At 40.0% G+C, this 15,829-nt stretch overlaps 1 protein-coding gene across 1 annotated transcript in view; it reads right to left on the minus strand.

The window, feature by feature from the left end:
- Positions 1-4,677: 4,677 nt before the first annotated feature.
- LOC126278488 (uncharacterized) overlaps positions 4,678-15,829 on the minus strand; it is a 554,677-nt gene continuing 543,525 nt past the window's right edge. Inside the window, exon 5 of the mRNA XM_049978648.1 lies at positions 4,678-9,970. Coding sequence (XP_049834605.1) covers positions 9,818-9,970 — 153 coding nt within the window. The 3' untranslated portion in view covers positions 4,678-9,817. The remainder of the gene's footprint in view (positions 9,971-15,829) is intronic.

Genomic DNA, 15,829 nt, shown 5'->3' on the forward strand with positions numbered 1-15,829 from the left:
GCAGGGACGGGGGGGGGGGGGGGGGGCATATAATATGGTGTGCCTGGGGGGCGCAATACTTTTATATGCGCCACAGTCCGACCGACATCGAAACTTCCAGAGGTATTGTCTACGCGAGAGCTGCAATGAATTCCGTTTCTCGGCCATTAACACCCCACACTGTGACACTGGTGGAAGCCACTCGTTTAGGCTCTCGCGAATTAAGATGGACCACCTGAATTGAACCATAATTCTGGTTAAAATCGTTCAAATGGCTCTGAGCACTGTGGGACTTAACGTCTGAGATCATCCGCCCCCTAGAACTTAGAACTACTTAAACCTAACTAACCTAAGGACAGCATATACATTCATGCCCGAGGCACGATTCGAACCAGCGACTGTAGCACCTAGAACCGCTCGGCCAGTGCGGCCGGCATAACTCTGGTCACGCTGCGGTCATCACCAACGTTATTCTAATAGAATGCTTTTTCAACTAAATTACTCAGGTCTCCTTTAATCGTGTGAATTCGTGGCGGAGGAGTACCATGAGCGTGGACAGTGGTCAACAATACCACTGCCATGTCTGTTTTAGCTGTCATGGTGGCGTACCCTGGTTCTTGGTCTCTTTCCATGTTGGTGGCGTCACTAAAACATTCTGACATAATATTCGTAGATAGATAATAACTATTAAGGATTTTGGTTCTTGGCACCAACTGTTCATATACATAACTAGTACAGATTGTACCGAATGTGACAATCTTGTCACGCATTTTCGCCGTCATTGAAATAAATATAGTACTTTGACATTCACTCCTGATTCCTGAGCCTTCCTTACACCTTCGACATGATCTTGAAAATAATTAATATTCGTTATTTCTGAGCCATCATTCCCGACCATGATTCCACGCCATGCAATGTGGCCTATCCCGCCAATTCCTGTTTTCCATCCCTCAGTGAATCTCTGTGATTGTCAGCAACCTTGGACTGCTACGCCAGTGTCCCTCTAACATGGTGTCTCCATCCGTCTGTCCCGTTCTGATGACGTGCACATCAGTAAAGGGTCCAGAGAAGCAAGACATGTCTTTCTCAAGTCATAGCCTTACAGCCTGATGATTTCTTCTGAATTTACATATTAAAACTAAGTAAGATTTATGTTAATAAAACTGTGAGATAACATATAAAGTGTATGAGGATAGGGGGCTTAAGATTATTTAATTTAAAGGCGGAGTTATTTCACATTATTTAGTACTTAAAGAGGAAAGTTACCTGAGAGTGTAGGAGGTAAAAAGAAAAAAAAAAAAAATCAGCTCCCAGCCTCATCAGTTGCATGTCAACTTTGCTGCTTACTTGTTCAAGCTACTTCTCGTATTTCCTACATGGATGACTGAACCTCTCTCAAGACCTTTCCACACAGAAAATGTTGTTTAGCAGGACATTCGTGGAATTCGATGTGCCAAAAGGGGTCTAGAAACGGCTGCCTCTCTCTGCAGCAAACCTATTACTGTAGCCACGCAATTTCCTCTAGTTTATTTAAAAGTTCAAAGGTTCTGCATTTAAAACAAGTTTCACATAAGCTCTGGCAAGATGGTAAAGCATACAGCTCCAATTAAGCAATGCCTCAGGGATGTTTAAGTAAGGTACATCTCACGTACATAGATACACTTAAGTATAAGTACTTACGTCACGTTTCATCGTTCATTAAGATGTGATGGACTGACGCACAAATATTTAGAAAGAACTTGTTGTTCGTTCACTGCTCAATAAGTAATCATAACAGAACTGTGATATAAGAAGGAATTAGAGGCAAATCACGGAAAAACATCAATTCCTTGTACAAAATTCACACATTTGGCCCATAAATATATGTGATATTAACTGTGACTGAGTCTAGGAAAGTCGTGTATTTCTTTACCTGGCAAAAATATAGACAGGGAAGTCTGGTGAGAACTGGACATAAAACTGAATTATTTTGTGAATTATATCATAATGACGTCATTTATCCTCTAACGGAAACAGAAATGTGACAAACATTAAAGTAGTATGACTTGATATCTAAAATCAGATTTGATGTTAACTGTGAACTTAATAAACGCACTTTTACCACAGAGTATTTTGTTTTTAAAAATTCGTCAGTTTAAGTAATAATAAGAAATGCAATCCATAGTAGGCAAATGTAGCGAAAAGTGTTTTGCGTATGTAACGTGTGGTTGTATAGTAAATCGACCTCGTCCATCTTCATAGTGTGTAGCCAACTCCATGATACGACAATTAGTTGATAGGAGAATAGACCCACTAAGATTTACCATGTTCCTTTTCATTGTTGTCCTAGAAACGGACAATCGTTCATCCCTTTCTATTACGAATTTTATATTCATGTGTATTTTGTAAATTTTTTCTGTGGATCTGATATATACTACCTAATCAAAATAATCTGGACGTTAGTATGGGGTTTTCGTGGCTCTCATCTTTGACGGCTTCAATTCTGCTGGGGACACTTTTTGTGAGATGTCTGAATGTCAGTGAATGTAAGATAGCCCATTATTCCTCTTGAGCCGAAACCAGCGAAGGTGACGGTGTTGAAAGTTAGGGTCGAAACGAAGTCGACATTGTATGCCAGAGGTGTTCCATTGGATTCAGGTAGGGACTCTGGGCGGGTCAGTCCATTTCAAGAACGTTAATGTCCACAAACCGTTGCCTGACAGATTCTGTTTTATAACAGTGTGCTTTCACGGCACTGTTCCCCTACTGTACGCATTATCCATTGCTGTATAATGTGCTCACATCCTTCCACATTTATTGGTTTCTTAAGCACAGTAAGGGGGGGATCACATTCTAAACACGAAAAACACCCCCAGACTGTAACACCATCTCCAGTGTATCTCAGTGTTGGCAGTACAGTTGATGACAGGTAACGCTCTCCAGGCGTTCGCAAAAGACCTAAGAATATAGAGTGATTCACCACTATGTATTACTCACTTGTTCACCTTATCGATGCTACTTGTTAAAGCAGTTTTGTCACGTTTGAAGATAATGCAACAGTGTATAAACATGAATGTTTTATATTGTTGAGGGAAATCAGATTCTATTCAGAAGACAACTGAACTATATACAGAATGGTCATCAACAGTCTGAAAAGCTTGTAAGGGTAATGCAGTGTAGATTGTGCTGAGGAACAATTGTTAAGATTCGGTACGTTGCTCCGCTTCAGAGTTAACCAGCATTAAAATTGCTCGTTGCGCGCCCAAATTCGAGGGACCTGGCAGATGAAATTAGTGTAAATTCTCAAAGCGTAGATGAAAAAGTACGACCCTGCGCAGCCCTCGATCGGATTCAATCTTTACTACCGCCCCACGTGCAAGTTTTGTATCGTTCTCTTGTTTGGATTTAGCAAACCAAACGAAGCATTCCTTTGGCGACACCGTATCGGGCGGGCTGCTTCAATCTGTACGACCAACAGCCTCATAGGCTAATTTCAACAGTAATTCAATTGAAAATGGCAGAATGGGTTGAATTTTTTTTCTTAACATTTAGTCCTCGGCACATCCTACTCTGAAACACCCGTAGAAGCTTTTTTTGTGGGATGGTCTTACGGGACCAAACGGCTGAGGTCACATGTCCCTAAGCTTACACACTATTTAATCTAACGAAGTAACTTCCGCTAAGGACGACACACACACACACTCACCCATGCCCGAGGGAGGACTCGAAGCTATGTCCGGGCGACATGCACGGCCCGCGACAAAACGCCTTAGACTGCGCTGCCACCCCACGCGGCTTTAGAAGCTTTCAAACAGTTTGTGACCACCCTGTGTAATGCCATTTTATTGGTTGACTAGTATATTTTCGTATGTGTTTCACTTGCATCAGATATTAAGGATTATTCATAAAGATTAACTCAATTTAATTGATTTTTGTTTCATGAAATATGAATTCCATATGAATATTCCGTCTCCAGACACAAACAGACAAACAAACGTTATAAAATAATGTCCCTGTTGAGCTATATAGCAAACATCTAAACCACAGCGGAATTCATTCCATACGTGGAGGATCATCTCTTGTGTTTTTGAATTCCACGCAGCTGTGATACTGTTACACAAGTCGGTCAGAGGGGAAAAATAACTGTCTCCATAACAAAGTTCCACAACAAAAGTTCATATGAGCTGAGAGCCGATCTGCGGCCGGAACCTAAGGAGAAGGCTTCCTTTTCCCATGTGACAGCGCAGTCGTTAATACAAAGTTTACCCGATATTAAGGTGTCAATGAGGCAGAGATCAATCCTGTTCAAATAGTAACTCTAAATCTTCGGCAAGTTGTTTATAAATACATTGTTCCAACGAGCCCAGTTACTTTAAAGCATTAAGAGTTCTCTCCGAAAACAGGAAAGACGCACAGCACAAACTTTGCGTGATCATTCTGTCATTTAAACTCTTTAAGGAATGTAATGATGGTAATCGAAACCTTACACCATTTTTACAACGGTTTATAGTCTATTCATTTCCAAATAATAATTAATTAAATAAAAATGAGTTAATTGGGTACATCGCTTTTAGTAAAGCTGCATCTTTCCTATATTTCTGCGATTTGTGTTTCACAATTAGGTTTTACTTACCAACGTGAGCACCATTGATAACGAAGTAGTAGTCATAAGCTATAATGCATCTGACTCAAGTAAATTAACTTTCAGAATACCAAAGGTAACGTTTCTTTTCATTTATTTCAGGACATTTCTCTTCAGTTAAATACATATTTATTCACAGTTTGTACATGTTCACAAGGAATAAACTGAAAATCCTGATTCATTAACATCGCGACAAGTAACTTGAGGCCATAATCTATTTCTAAGACGAGGAGTCTGAAGCTTTTTTAACCATAAAAATATTTAATCTGTATGTGATAATATCACTTGTAACTTGTCTGTTCTAAAGTACGTTTACACAATAATACAAAATATGCGCACTAACATCAATGAGTACCTCTCCGTGCAACACCCATTTAAAATACAGGTTTAAGTATTACAATATGTTCACAACGCTTCATGTCTAAGACAATACAATATTTTTACATCTTCCAAAAATTTTTGTATACTATTTATAGTCTAACTAAAGCTTCGTACCAAACAACCAGGCGGTATTGAACCGTATCTGAACCCTCGTAGGGGTAACAGCAGTATAAACATTTACATTAGCTGACTTGCCGTCTAAGCATTTGTCAAGTGGAACATGACACACAACGCAACTACGAGAAATGATTCAAGGCTGTGATTTCACAGGAGTGGTTCAAGCTAGAGGGAAAGGGTGCTTCTATACTGAAGCAATTAAGCACTTTTGGGATATATTTTGTCGTAGAAGGTTCACACACCTTACAGTCTATGATTTCGTTTACCCTTCTGTCAGTACAAGTTTACAGGAACTAGTATAAATAGCTTTCAACTTACAAATACTATCGAATTTTGTATCATTTTTAATTCACTTCACTTTAAATGTGTTGTAAGCTCGTAAACTGTCTATAAGTCCCATGTAGTCACTCAGACGATTATGTCAGCCATTGTGAATTTTTCCTTAAATATAGTCGATGTCGTATACAAATAAAACAAAATGAAGTGATCAGCTTAGGTACAAGATTGTTTCAAGAACTTTATCTCTTAGATTTTACAAAGAGATGAGAAGAAATTTTTACACATTTATACATTGCTATATAGTGGGAATGTGTAGTATGTGTGTGTGTGTGTGTGTGTGTGTGTGTGTGTGTGTGTGTGTGTGTGTGTGTGTGTGTTTCTGATACTTCCTTGTTTCTTGAACAAATTATTCGCCATTTTAGACCATCTGGCGAAGGCAGACATAACATGATGTAAGATAACAAGACAACTGATCAGTCGTTTGGTTGCACTGAAACTGAGTTTTACTGAATTATTGAGAATGACGTGTATTCTGCAGATTTAATACAATTCTCTTTTACTATCACTTAATAACAGTTCCTCTCAAAATACCTAGCCCCAAGTAGTAAAGCAGCAATTGTAGCATAATGATATACCCAAACTTCAAAAGACAAATTTTAATTCCCGAAGTAAAAAGACTGAGAAAAATACAATTTGCAAAGAAAAGAAAAAAAGAATAAAAGAACGCTTTAACAAGTTTCTGTTTTTTGTATGTTACTACGAAAAACCATGACACACTGTAATATGAAATGTTATTTTCAATCTAACTAAACATATTTTAGTAATTATCTGATTACGATAAACGTAAAAGTCTATTTTCTCATATTTACGACAAGAGTAAGTAGTTGTGATTTTTCATACTTTTATCTGAGACGATAGAATTTTAATCAGCAACTACAGCAACATCTTTACTACACGTATATCTGAAAGAAAATATGAATGATCAATGTTATATGGTAAGAGACAATTAAAAATCTTGTTCCGATAGTTACCAGGATTTATGATCATGTGCTGTTGGTGCACACAATGTTATTACTAAATATCTCTTGTCCAATTTTCACGCAGTATTAAAGAGTCTGTTAATGAATTAAAGATAGAGATCTACACGGGTGTGAATAGTAGCGGAAGAAACTGAGGTTATTCACAGTAATAAGTACTTTGTGGACAAAGGTATATGAAGACGGCCGTACCTACGTATTTTTGGATATTCGTAGCAATATTTACTTTGACGATTAGCATTAAAAGGTCTGTTTCAACAATATAAAACAAATTTCGAACGACGTAAGTGCGACAGATGATTATCAGTCTGCCGGTATTCTAGGGTTATTTGACAGCCCACGTGAAGTGAGAGTCTGATTTCGTTCTTTCTAAATACGGTGTATTTAGTTGCACCTATTTAACCACGTTTCCTATTGATGAGTTTTTCTGCATATTCTTAGATATGATCTGGAAGACTTCACTGGTCGCTAGCTGTTGACTGTTTTCGAAACGTGAATTATATGCATCTCTTAGCTCTCTCTAGTGACCTGCTAATGGACGTATGGGCATTGTTAACACTTTGAGTGCGACAGAGTACTAACATGGACGTAACTTCGTGCATGTGACTGCGCATTAAAATGAGGTGGCAAAAAAAAAAAATTACGCTGGAAAACCAGGTGTAATTCTTTTGTCGAAAAGGAAAAAAAAATGACAAAAGTGGAGAAGCTATGAGTATAAAAATTCTCGCACTGGATACTAACCTGGGGCCTCAGAGTTTGTGTAAAACAAAAACTAACCTGGAAAAAGTAGTGGAACTATTTTTTCTAATATTACAAAGAATCGAATTCGGGAATACTGATCTCAAAAGTCATACACATAACCCCACCGTTAGGTTCGGTGCAAAGAAAACAAGTGAAATTGGTTTACCAAATTTTTTCAACGTATGTGGTTGTGAACGAAAGAACTGAGGCTGCTTATATCGAATCAGTGATTTGTCAAAGGCACCCCTTTAATTCTCTTATTCAAACGTAAATTTCCATGGTCATGTTACGCTATTTATTGGAGCCTTCTGAACATGCACGTAACATGTGCAAGATACGCAAATAAAAAATAAGCACTTTACACTATTAGCTTATTCATTGATGGTGTTCAGAATATTTTGTGATCGTCTTGGAAGTTACCTGTATGATGTTTTCTTATATAGAGCAATAAATGTAGAACTGGTCTGATATGGGTTATTATATAAAAAGGTTGATTTCCTAATTTCGACGGATATTCGTTTATGATTTGTTCAGTGAATAAACTTCCCGCTGATGCTTTCACAGAAGTAATACGAAAAGAATTAAATGTACACAAAGCACTTTTATTATTCCATAAAGCTCTTCTACTGGAAGTGGGTAAGTAAGTGATAGTTTGAATTATGTCGAGGGACTGGTCCCCAAGATTTCGTGTGCAGTGCCATACTGCAGGATCCTCGTCCGCCTCCAGACACCGTAACTGCCTCTAAACCAGAGTCGGGCGAGTCTTGAAATGATAATACATAATACTGAGGTAAAAGAGGAAGTTCCAGAATTTTTCTCTTCAACTTGGGGACATCTTCGGGTTTCCGACACGCAGAAAATGATATACATCGAAACGAACCGAACGAGGCGATATAAGGAGGAAATATTTATTCATGTTTGCGAATTTTCAATGTCCAGCGTTAACATAATATCTGTAGATTTCGTTGATATAATCTACAAGTTATGAATGTTATTCACAGTGGAATCACATTTGAGAATCAATTCAAGTTCATAATGAAAGCTTACAGATTTGTTTTCTAAAACGTTTCATTTATGGCAGCTGTGTCGAACGATATGGAAGGGATTTATTTAACTCATCGAAAATCTAATATTATCTTACGTGATCTGAAGAAGGGAACAATTATATTTCGTCCTACCGTCACCGTATTACTCTCGCATTCATTAACTGAATTCCAAACATTTCAATTTACCTATTGTAATCGACTTTTATTAGACATCGCGTATTTCATTAAGGTTAATTTTATGAGAGTTAGAGAATGTAATTAATTTAAAAATTAGACCATATATTAAAAAATAGATGTGTCGAATGGAAAAAAAATTAATTTAAATGTGTTACATAATTTCTTTCATATGCTTCAAAGCATTCTTTGTTATAATGACAAGGCAAAGACAAATTCTTCATTTCATTAATTACAGTTTTCTTCTTTTAATTTTTTACTGTTGATCCGAAAGAGTCTAAGTAGCGTAATTTGTTCCCAAACAAAACACAGTGGCATGTACAACTTCGAAGACTTCAACTCACATTTTACACAGGGCACATAAAGACCAGAGAGCTCATCAGATAATGTGTTAAAGTACTTCGCTAGCCGGGTTTCTTAAAAAGAACTTCGATACGAAAATACTGGACCAGTAGTTTTTTGACCAATAGTTCCGTTTCATTTCCCAGCTAGGAGCGGACTTCAAAGCTGAACACATGTTTTCATACTTGACTGGAGTTACGTGTAACTGTCTCAGTAGTTAATCTGGTTGAAAATGTATTATAACTGTCATTAATACACGATTAGGTTTTAAATGCCTTTATAGAAAGTGCTGCAGAGATTATGCACAAGCTCTTTCCAGGTTTTCTGCAATTGTGTAGCTGTCGCAATTACTGTTCAAGTAAACTCACGGTACCAGAAAGGCGGATGAACCACAGCAGACGTTGTATTTGTGTCTATAGCGTGCGCAAGTCCTGGCAGGATCAGCACAAAATTAAAATTTCTAAATGCCAGCTACAGCAAAACGCCTACACAATTAAGATTACTAAAATTTTCAGAGCCAAGGCTATTCAGGTCTTATTCAGGCAGCGTGGCTTCTAAGCCATTAGCAGTCGAAGTTGTTAATGCTCACACTCTGCCATATTTGGTTTTTCCCCAACCAGGAGACATAGTTGGAAAGAGCTAGCGACGGCGAGCTACTTCATAACAGTGCTGGAGGCCATACGTTAATCCATTCATTGCCTCAGCATTTTGCGAGGTACTTGCGGTTGTCCGACTTTCTCACCATACTTCATGGAAAGGGAAAACGTCTGTAGAAAACCTTGTTTGAAATGGAGGACGCGTCTTCTTTTGAAAGTTTACGAAGATTATTATTTTGAGTACCACGGTCGTCAGCCTCGATTTCTTGTGCTTGGGTTCACCTTCTGAAGAGTCGATATAGAAAAGAGATTGCACTTTACAGTCACGTGGTTCACAGACGATCTCTCACGACTAAGCTCAGTGTGGGGTGCCACGGCGCACAGAAATCACCGCTCGACGTTTCGACTCGCTGTTGGCTCTGCTTCCTCAGCAACGGGGTGAGAGCGGGTAGCGCCGCGCCGGAGAGATCAGGGCGTGGACCCCGCGCGGCCCAACAGCGGAGGTCAGCGCCGCTTCTCCGCCTTCTCACGTTCCATGGCCGCCTTCATGTGGAACGCGATGTACTCGAACAGGCGCTCCCAGGCCCCCTGGAGTTCGTCACTCCACTGAGCTTCCAGCGAAGGTTTAATCGCCTGTATGAACTGCGGCCCGATTAACTGAAACACACACCAGACATTCGGATGGTGAGCACTCATTCACTACTTTTTCTATTGATAGTGCCGCACAGTTCAATTATTTAAGGAACGGGATCATAGAACCACCAAAAACTGTTGTAATGAATATGTTTTTCATGGGCCAGAAGTTTCATTCAAGTATCCTCCAACGAATTTTCCTTAAACTTGATACAGTGTTACTTCATGGTATAGTCACTAAACCAAAACTAATGGTCTTTAAAAATATACTCATTATAACAGAATTTACTGCTTCTGATGTCGTTCCATTTTTCATACAGTAAAAAAAGACAATTACTTTTATTGATTTAAGGAAAAGCAATAGGTTATGACGACGTAACATGTTTCAGCATAAACTGGGCAGTTGTACAATTACGAGAAAATTTTAATAACGATGATTGATCACTGCATTCAACTGATTCACAGGAAAGTGCTACCCCCTTCGCTGTCGGTAAGCTCCATCCGAGAGTTGTTAATAGTGCGCTTTCACCCTCGGTGGACACCTTCCCAGAGGTTGCTTTATGTAAACTAAAGGTCTATCCTGCTCAAAGCACGAGACTAGACATAGGTCATCTATATCAGAACGGTGAACATGTACTTTGAAATGTGTTTCTGAGCTGTAATCTTCTTCAATACACGTTCGTCTACACTCACTTTTTGTTGCAGTCTGACTGAATCAGAAACAACAATAAAATACATGTAATTCCTGATCGTCGAGAAAGATACAGAAAATGAGGCTTTATATGGACGGGAACCACATCTACGGAAAAAGGCGATAGAAAAGTACACTATTGGCCTTTAAAATTGCTACACTAGGAAGAAATGCAGATGATAAACGGGTATTATATATTACACTACAACTGACATGTGATTACATTTTCACGCAATTTGGGTGCATAGATCCTTAGAAATAAGTACCCAGAACAACCACATCTGTCCGTCATAACGGCCTTTATAAGCCTGGCCATTGAGTCAAACAGAGCTTGAATGGCGAGTACACGTACAGCTGCCCATGCAGCTTCAACACGATACCACAGTTCATCAAGAGTGGTGACTGGCGTATTGTGACGAGCCACTTGCTCGGCCTCCATCGACCACACGTTTTGAGTTGGTGCGTGATCTTGAGAATGTGCTGGTCAGGACAGCGGTCGAACATTTTCTGTTCCCAGAAAGGCCCGTACAGGACCTGCAACATCCGGTCTTGCATTATCATCTTGAAGTGTAGGGTTTCGCAGGGATCGAATGAAAGGTAGAGCCACGGTCTTAACACATCTGAAATGTATCGTCCACTGTTCAAAGTGCCGTCAATGCGAACAAGAGGTGACCGAGACTTGTAACCAATGACACCGCATACCACCACGCCGGATGATACGCCAGTATGGCGCTCCTGTCTGTGATGCAGCGTCAAGGGTAACCGCAGCCATGGTCTCCAAGCTGATAGTCTATGCTGCTGGAAACGTCGTCGAATTGTTCGTGCAGATAGTTGTTCTCTTGCAAACTTCCCCATCTGTTGACTCAGGGATCGAAAGGTGGCTGCACAAACCGTTACAGCCATACGTATAAGATGCTTGTCATCTCGACTGCTAGTGATACGATGCCGTTGGAATCCAGCGCGGCGTTCCGTATTACCCTCCTGAACCCGCGGATTCTATATTCTGCTAACACTCATTGGATCTCGACCAACACGAGCAGCAATGTCGCGATACTATAAACCGCTATCGCGATAGACTACAATCCGACCTTAATCAATGTCGGCAACGTGATGGTACGCATTTCTCCTCCTTACACGAGGCATCACAACAACGTTTGACCAGGCAACGCCGGTAAATTACTAATTGAGTTTGCGAAACCGGTAGGAAACTTTCCTCATGTCAGCACGTTGTAGGTGTCGCCACCGGCGCCAACCTTTTGTGAATGCTCTGAAAAGCTAATCATTTGCTTATCACAGCATCTTCCTGCTGTCGGTTAAATTTCGCGTCTGTATCACGTCATGTTTGTGATGTAGCAATTTTGATGTTCAGTAGTGTATATCCTAGCGCCACAAGTCAAGAAATTTGGATGTTGTCTTAAAGCTGAAGAGTTACATAGAGTTCCGTTTTGGGTCCACTAGTTCCATATGAAAGAGGCGACTAAAGATTAGCGATAACTAAAACAAGTTTCTACACTTCTTTAATTGAGTCGTACTGTGAGAAACTTGAACGCACAGTAAATAACTTAGAAAAGAGGGTGGAGGATAACGCCGTAACATAAGCTCTGAAGAACACATGACCTTTTAAAACAGTCTTTTATTTTCACTAGATGATCAACAATTTCGGATTTCTTACAAGTATAGAAAGATGAACCGCTCTATTCGAAGTGTAGCATCCTGTATCTAGTGGGAGAACGGTGTCGCTTTCTTCACTACAGGAATTATTTCAAGGGTTCAAATGGCTCTGAGAACTATGGGACTTAACTTCTGAGGTCATCAGTCCCCTATAACTTATAACTATTTAAACCTAACTAACCCAAAGGCATCACACATATCCATGCCCAGGCAGGATTCGAACCTGCGAACTTAGGCTTTCAAGGGTCACTGCCAATGACAAGCGAGATTTCTCTTACTTGTCGCTGTACTTCGTTCAACAGCAGAAAATTATAGGACGACTTTGCCAGTTGATAAATAATGTTCAAAGCCCACTAATGTAAGCATAAGAAATGTTTCCGATGTCCTGCTGAGAACTGTTCGAGCGACTCGGAACTCTCACTTCTGATTAGAGATGGCGAATACCATGTCTAGACGCATGCTCCCTCAGACGAAACCTCGTTCAAAAAGAATTGTAGCATTTCTCCGCGAACACGAGAAAGGAAATCAATCTGCTCTCGGATTACATTTCATGAAGCACTATGCAGATAGTTGTATACTGTTCTGCAGGTTTCACATTCAGCAGGATGCCACAGGATCTTCCGTAATCGAAAATAACGGCCTCTATGGAGGCACGCATGCTTTTTCTTTTAGAGAATTAGCAGAGCAGTAATCATAAGTCTTCGTTTGTATTGGGATCATTTAACACAATCTCAAATCTCTTGTTTCGCGTCCTTTTCAAAAGAATTGTTAGTTCGGTGTTTGCTTAACCGCATGGTCATGTAACTGAGGTACATATCCCTCACATGAATGTAACAATTAATGAAACAATTGGTCACATACACTACTGCTTCACAAAATACGTATTAGCACAACGAGAAAAGGCAAGTGAGTCAAGTTTCGATTCAAATCAAGCAGCCATCACAATATGCTCTCTAGCTATAACACAGTGATAAACATAAAAGACGCTTCGTCGCTCTAAATGTGTCCAACTTATGTTAATTAACATTAATGTTACTACAAAAGGTGCAAATCAAATAAATTTACATTCAATATCAGTCATCCGGATATGATTCATAGGTTTGCTTACGTTATTGGTAGCACACGATTATTAGGGCATAAGATTATTCGAACTTCATTTAAAGTAATTAGATGACTAAAAATATTATGAACGACTAGAGGACAGAATTCAGGAGGTGGATGACCAAAAGTCACTCGTTGTGTGTCCTTCATGTCTGTAAGAGAACTGTGGCTACAAAAGCTTTCGGTTTCTCACACATCCTTATTGCAACAACAGGGCAATATCTTGCGATAATTGTCATCACAACCACAGAAAAGTGTTTGAACAATTAACATAATGGAATGCTTTCCAGTAGATTTCACTTGGTTGTTTTTACAGAATCTGCCGGTTGTTAGACACTGTTAAGCACATATGCAGCGAACAATAAGACTACGATCTGGTTGTCTCGTTTCTCCGCTGCACTAGGAGACTGAACGAGCAAATCTTCCAACAGATGGGATGCTTCCTTACCGCAGGGCTAGGAAGGGGAGAGAAGACGGACACACGAGGTATGCCTGCAGTACCCAAAGAAATGCTGTCTGCTGTACAGGCAAAAGACTACGATTTTTAAATATAGCAGGGCGGCACAAAAGGTTATGAAGGAAACACACATAATGAGCGGCCATTGGTTCAAGAGTCTCATGCTTCAGTCTGTAGCGTACTGACAAGGAGAAGACGCCTACTCGTCATTGCCGAATTCGTCCACGTTTATGGTACATGTAGGAGGTGGCGAGACAAGAAAGTGCTCCAGGTGGAAACTCCAGATGGCCAAGCGTTTAGAAAATAAAAGGAATTTTGATACGGATTTGTCATCATGTGCACCTTATCAGCTGTAAATAGGGCGAACCAGTTACGCTGTTAATCGCATGATACACGCAGAATTTCTGTCGTAACTCACAATAAAATACGTCGATTCAGTTACTTACACATTTTCTCCGAGACTTGTACTCATGCCGGACTAAATTCTCAGTTCAAATAAACTAGCACGCATGCTCCTAAGCTGCGAGAAATCACACGTGTGAAAGTGTGTAAATAAATGTCTTTTAAATTGGGAAGTATTGAAAGCACAAAGGACGTAAGTCAGGGCTACTTCTTTACTGTATAGGATACAATGTCTTTCCAGCTGGATGATTTTCTCCCTTCTGTGCAGCAACAGAATTGACTTAACAAAAAATGTCGTGTCTGCCGGCAGCGGTGGTCTCGCGGTTCTAGGTGCGCAGTGAGGAACCGTGCGACTGCTACGGTAGCAGGTTCGAATCCTGCCTCGGGCATGGATGTGTGTGATGTCCTCAGGTTAGTTAGGTTTAAGTAGTTCTAAGTTCTAGGGGACTGATGACCACAGCAGTGGAGTCCCATAGTGCTCAGAGCCATTTGAACCATTTATTTGTCGTGTTCTGCTACTACTTACTGCAATGATCACTTGTTTAATGTTTGTAGACTGCTAGAGGTTCAAATGGCTCTGAGCACTATGGGACTTAATATCTGAGGTAATCAGTCCCTTAACTAACCTAAGGACATCCCACACATCCATTCCCGAGGCAGGATTCGAACCTGCGACCGTAGCGGTCCCGCGGTTCCGTACTGAAGCACCTACAACCTGTCGGCCACAGTGGCCGGCGACTGCTAAAGAAAAAATTCATTTCAGAATCAGAGTATATGACATTCTAGGCTATCACATAAAATAAGGACGAAAGGAATATTAGAATTAAATTTCTTGTCAACATTGAGGTTATGTGAGGGAAATTACTAGCTCGGTTGTATAAGAGTAACGAAGTAATGATTGTTTCATAACTGAGGTTATACACTTCACTGGTGCATAGAAATTATGAAACTCTAGGCCACTATACTTGAAGAGAGATACGAACGCTGCTCCACCATGTAATTCCAATGCAAAAAGCACTCTCTTTTTCTGATATACAGTAACGGAAAGAAAATCGCAGCTCCGAAAAGTAATTAATGTAGAGCAGTTAAATTTAGGTAATACAATTGTCTAGGTAAAATACTGTACTTAAGTGATAAATTTTGCAAGATCACAGGTTTATCTAAGCGCGAAATGAGCCACTGCAAATGTGTAATGCTGGTACGTTAATAACCGGTGTGGTCACCACAATATCAAATGTAAGCAAACAAACGTGCATGCATTCTGTTGCACAGGTGGAGGATGTCAGTTTGTGGAATGATTTTCTTTGGCTGCTGCACTTCGTGTGTCACTAAATTGAGATCCAATGCTGGTTATGGATAACGCTTGAGCTGTTGTCCAGTGATGTCACTTACATGCTCTATTGGACACATATATGGTGTACAGTAGGCAAAGGCAACATATCGGCACTCTGTAGAGCATGTTGGGTTACAATAGTGGTATGTGGACAAGCGTTATCGAGCTGGAAAACACCCCCTGGAATGCTGTTCATGAATGGCAGCACAACATGTCGAATCACCAGAA

This window comes from Schistocerca gregaria, chromosome 6, assembly GCF_023897955.1.
Source record: "Schistocerca gregaria isolate iqSchGreg1 chromosome 6, iqSchGreg1.2, whole genome shotgun sequence".
NCBI lineage: Eukaryota > Metazoa > Arthropoda > Insecta > Orthoptera > Acrididae > Schistocerca > Schistocerca gregaria.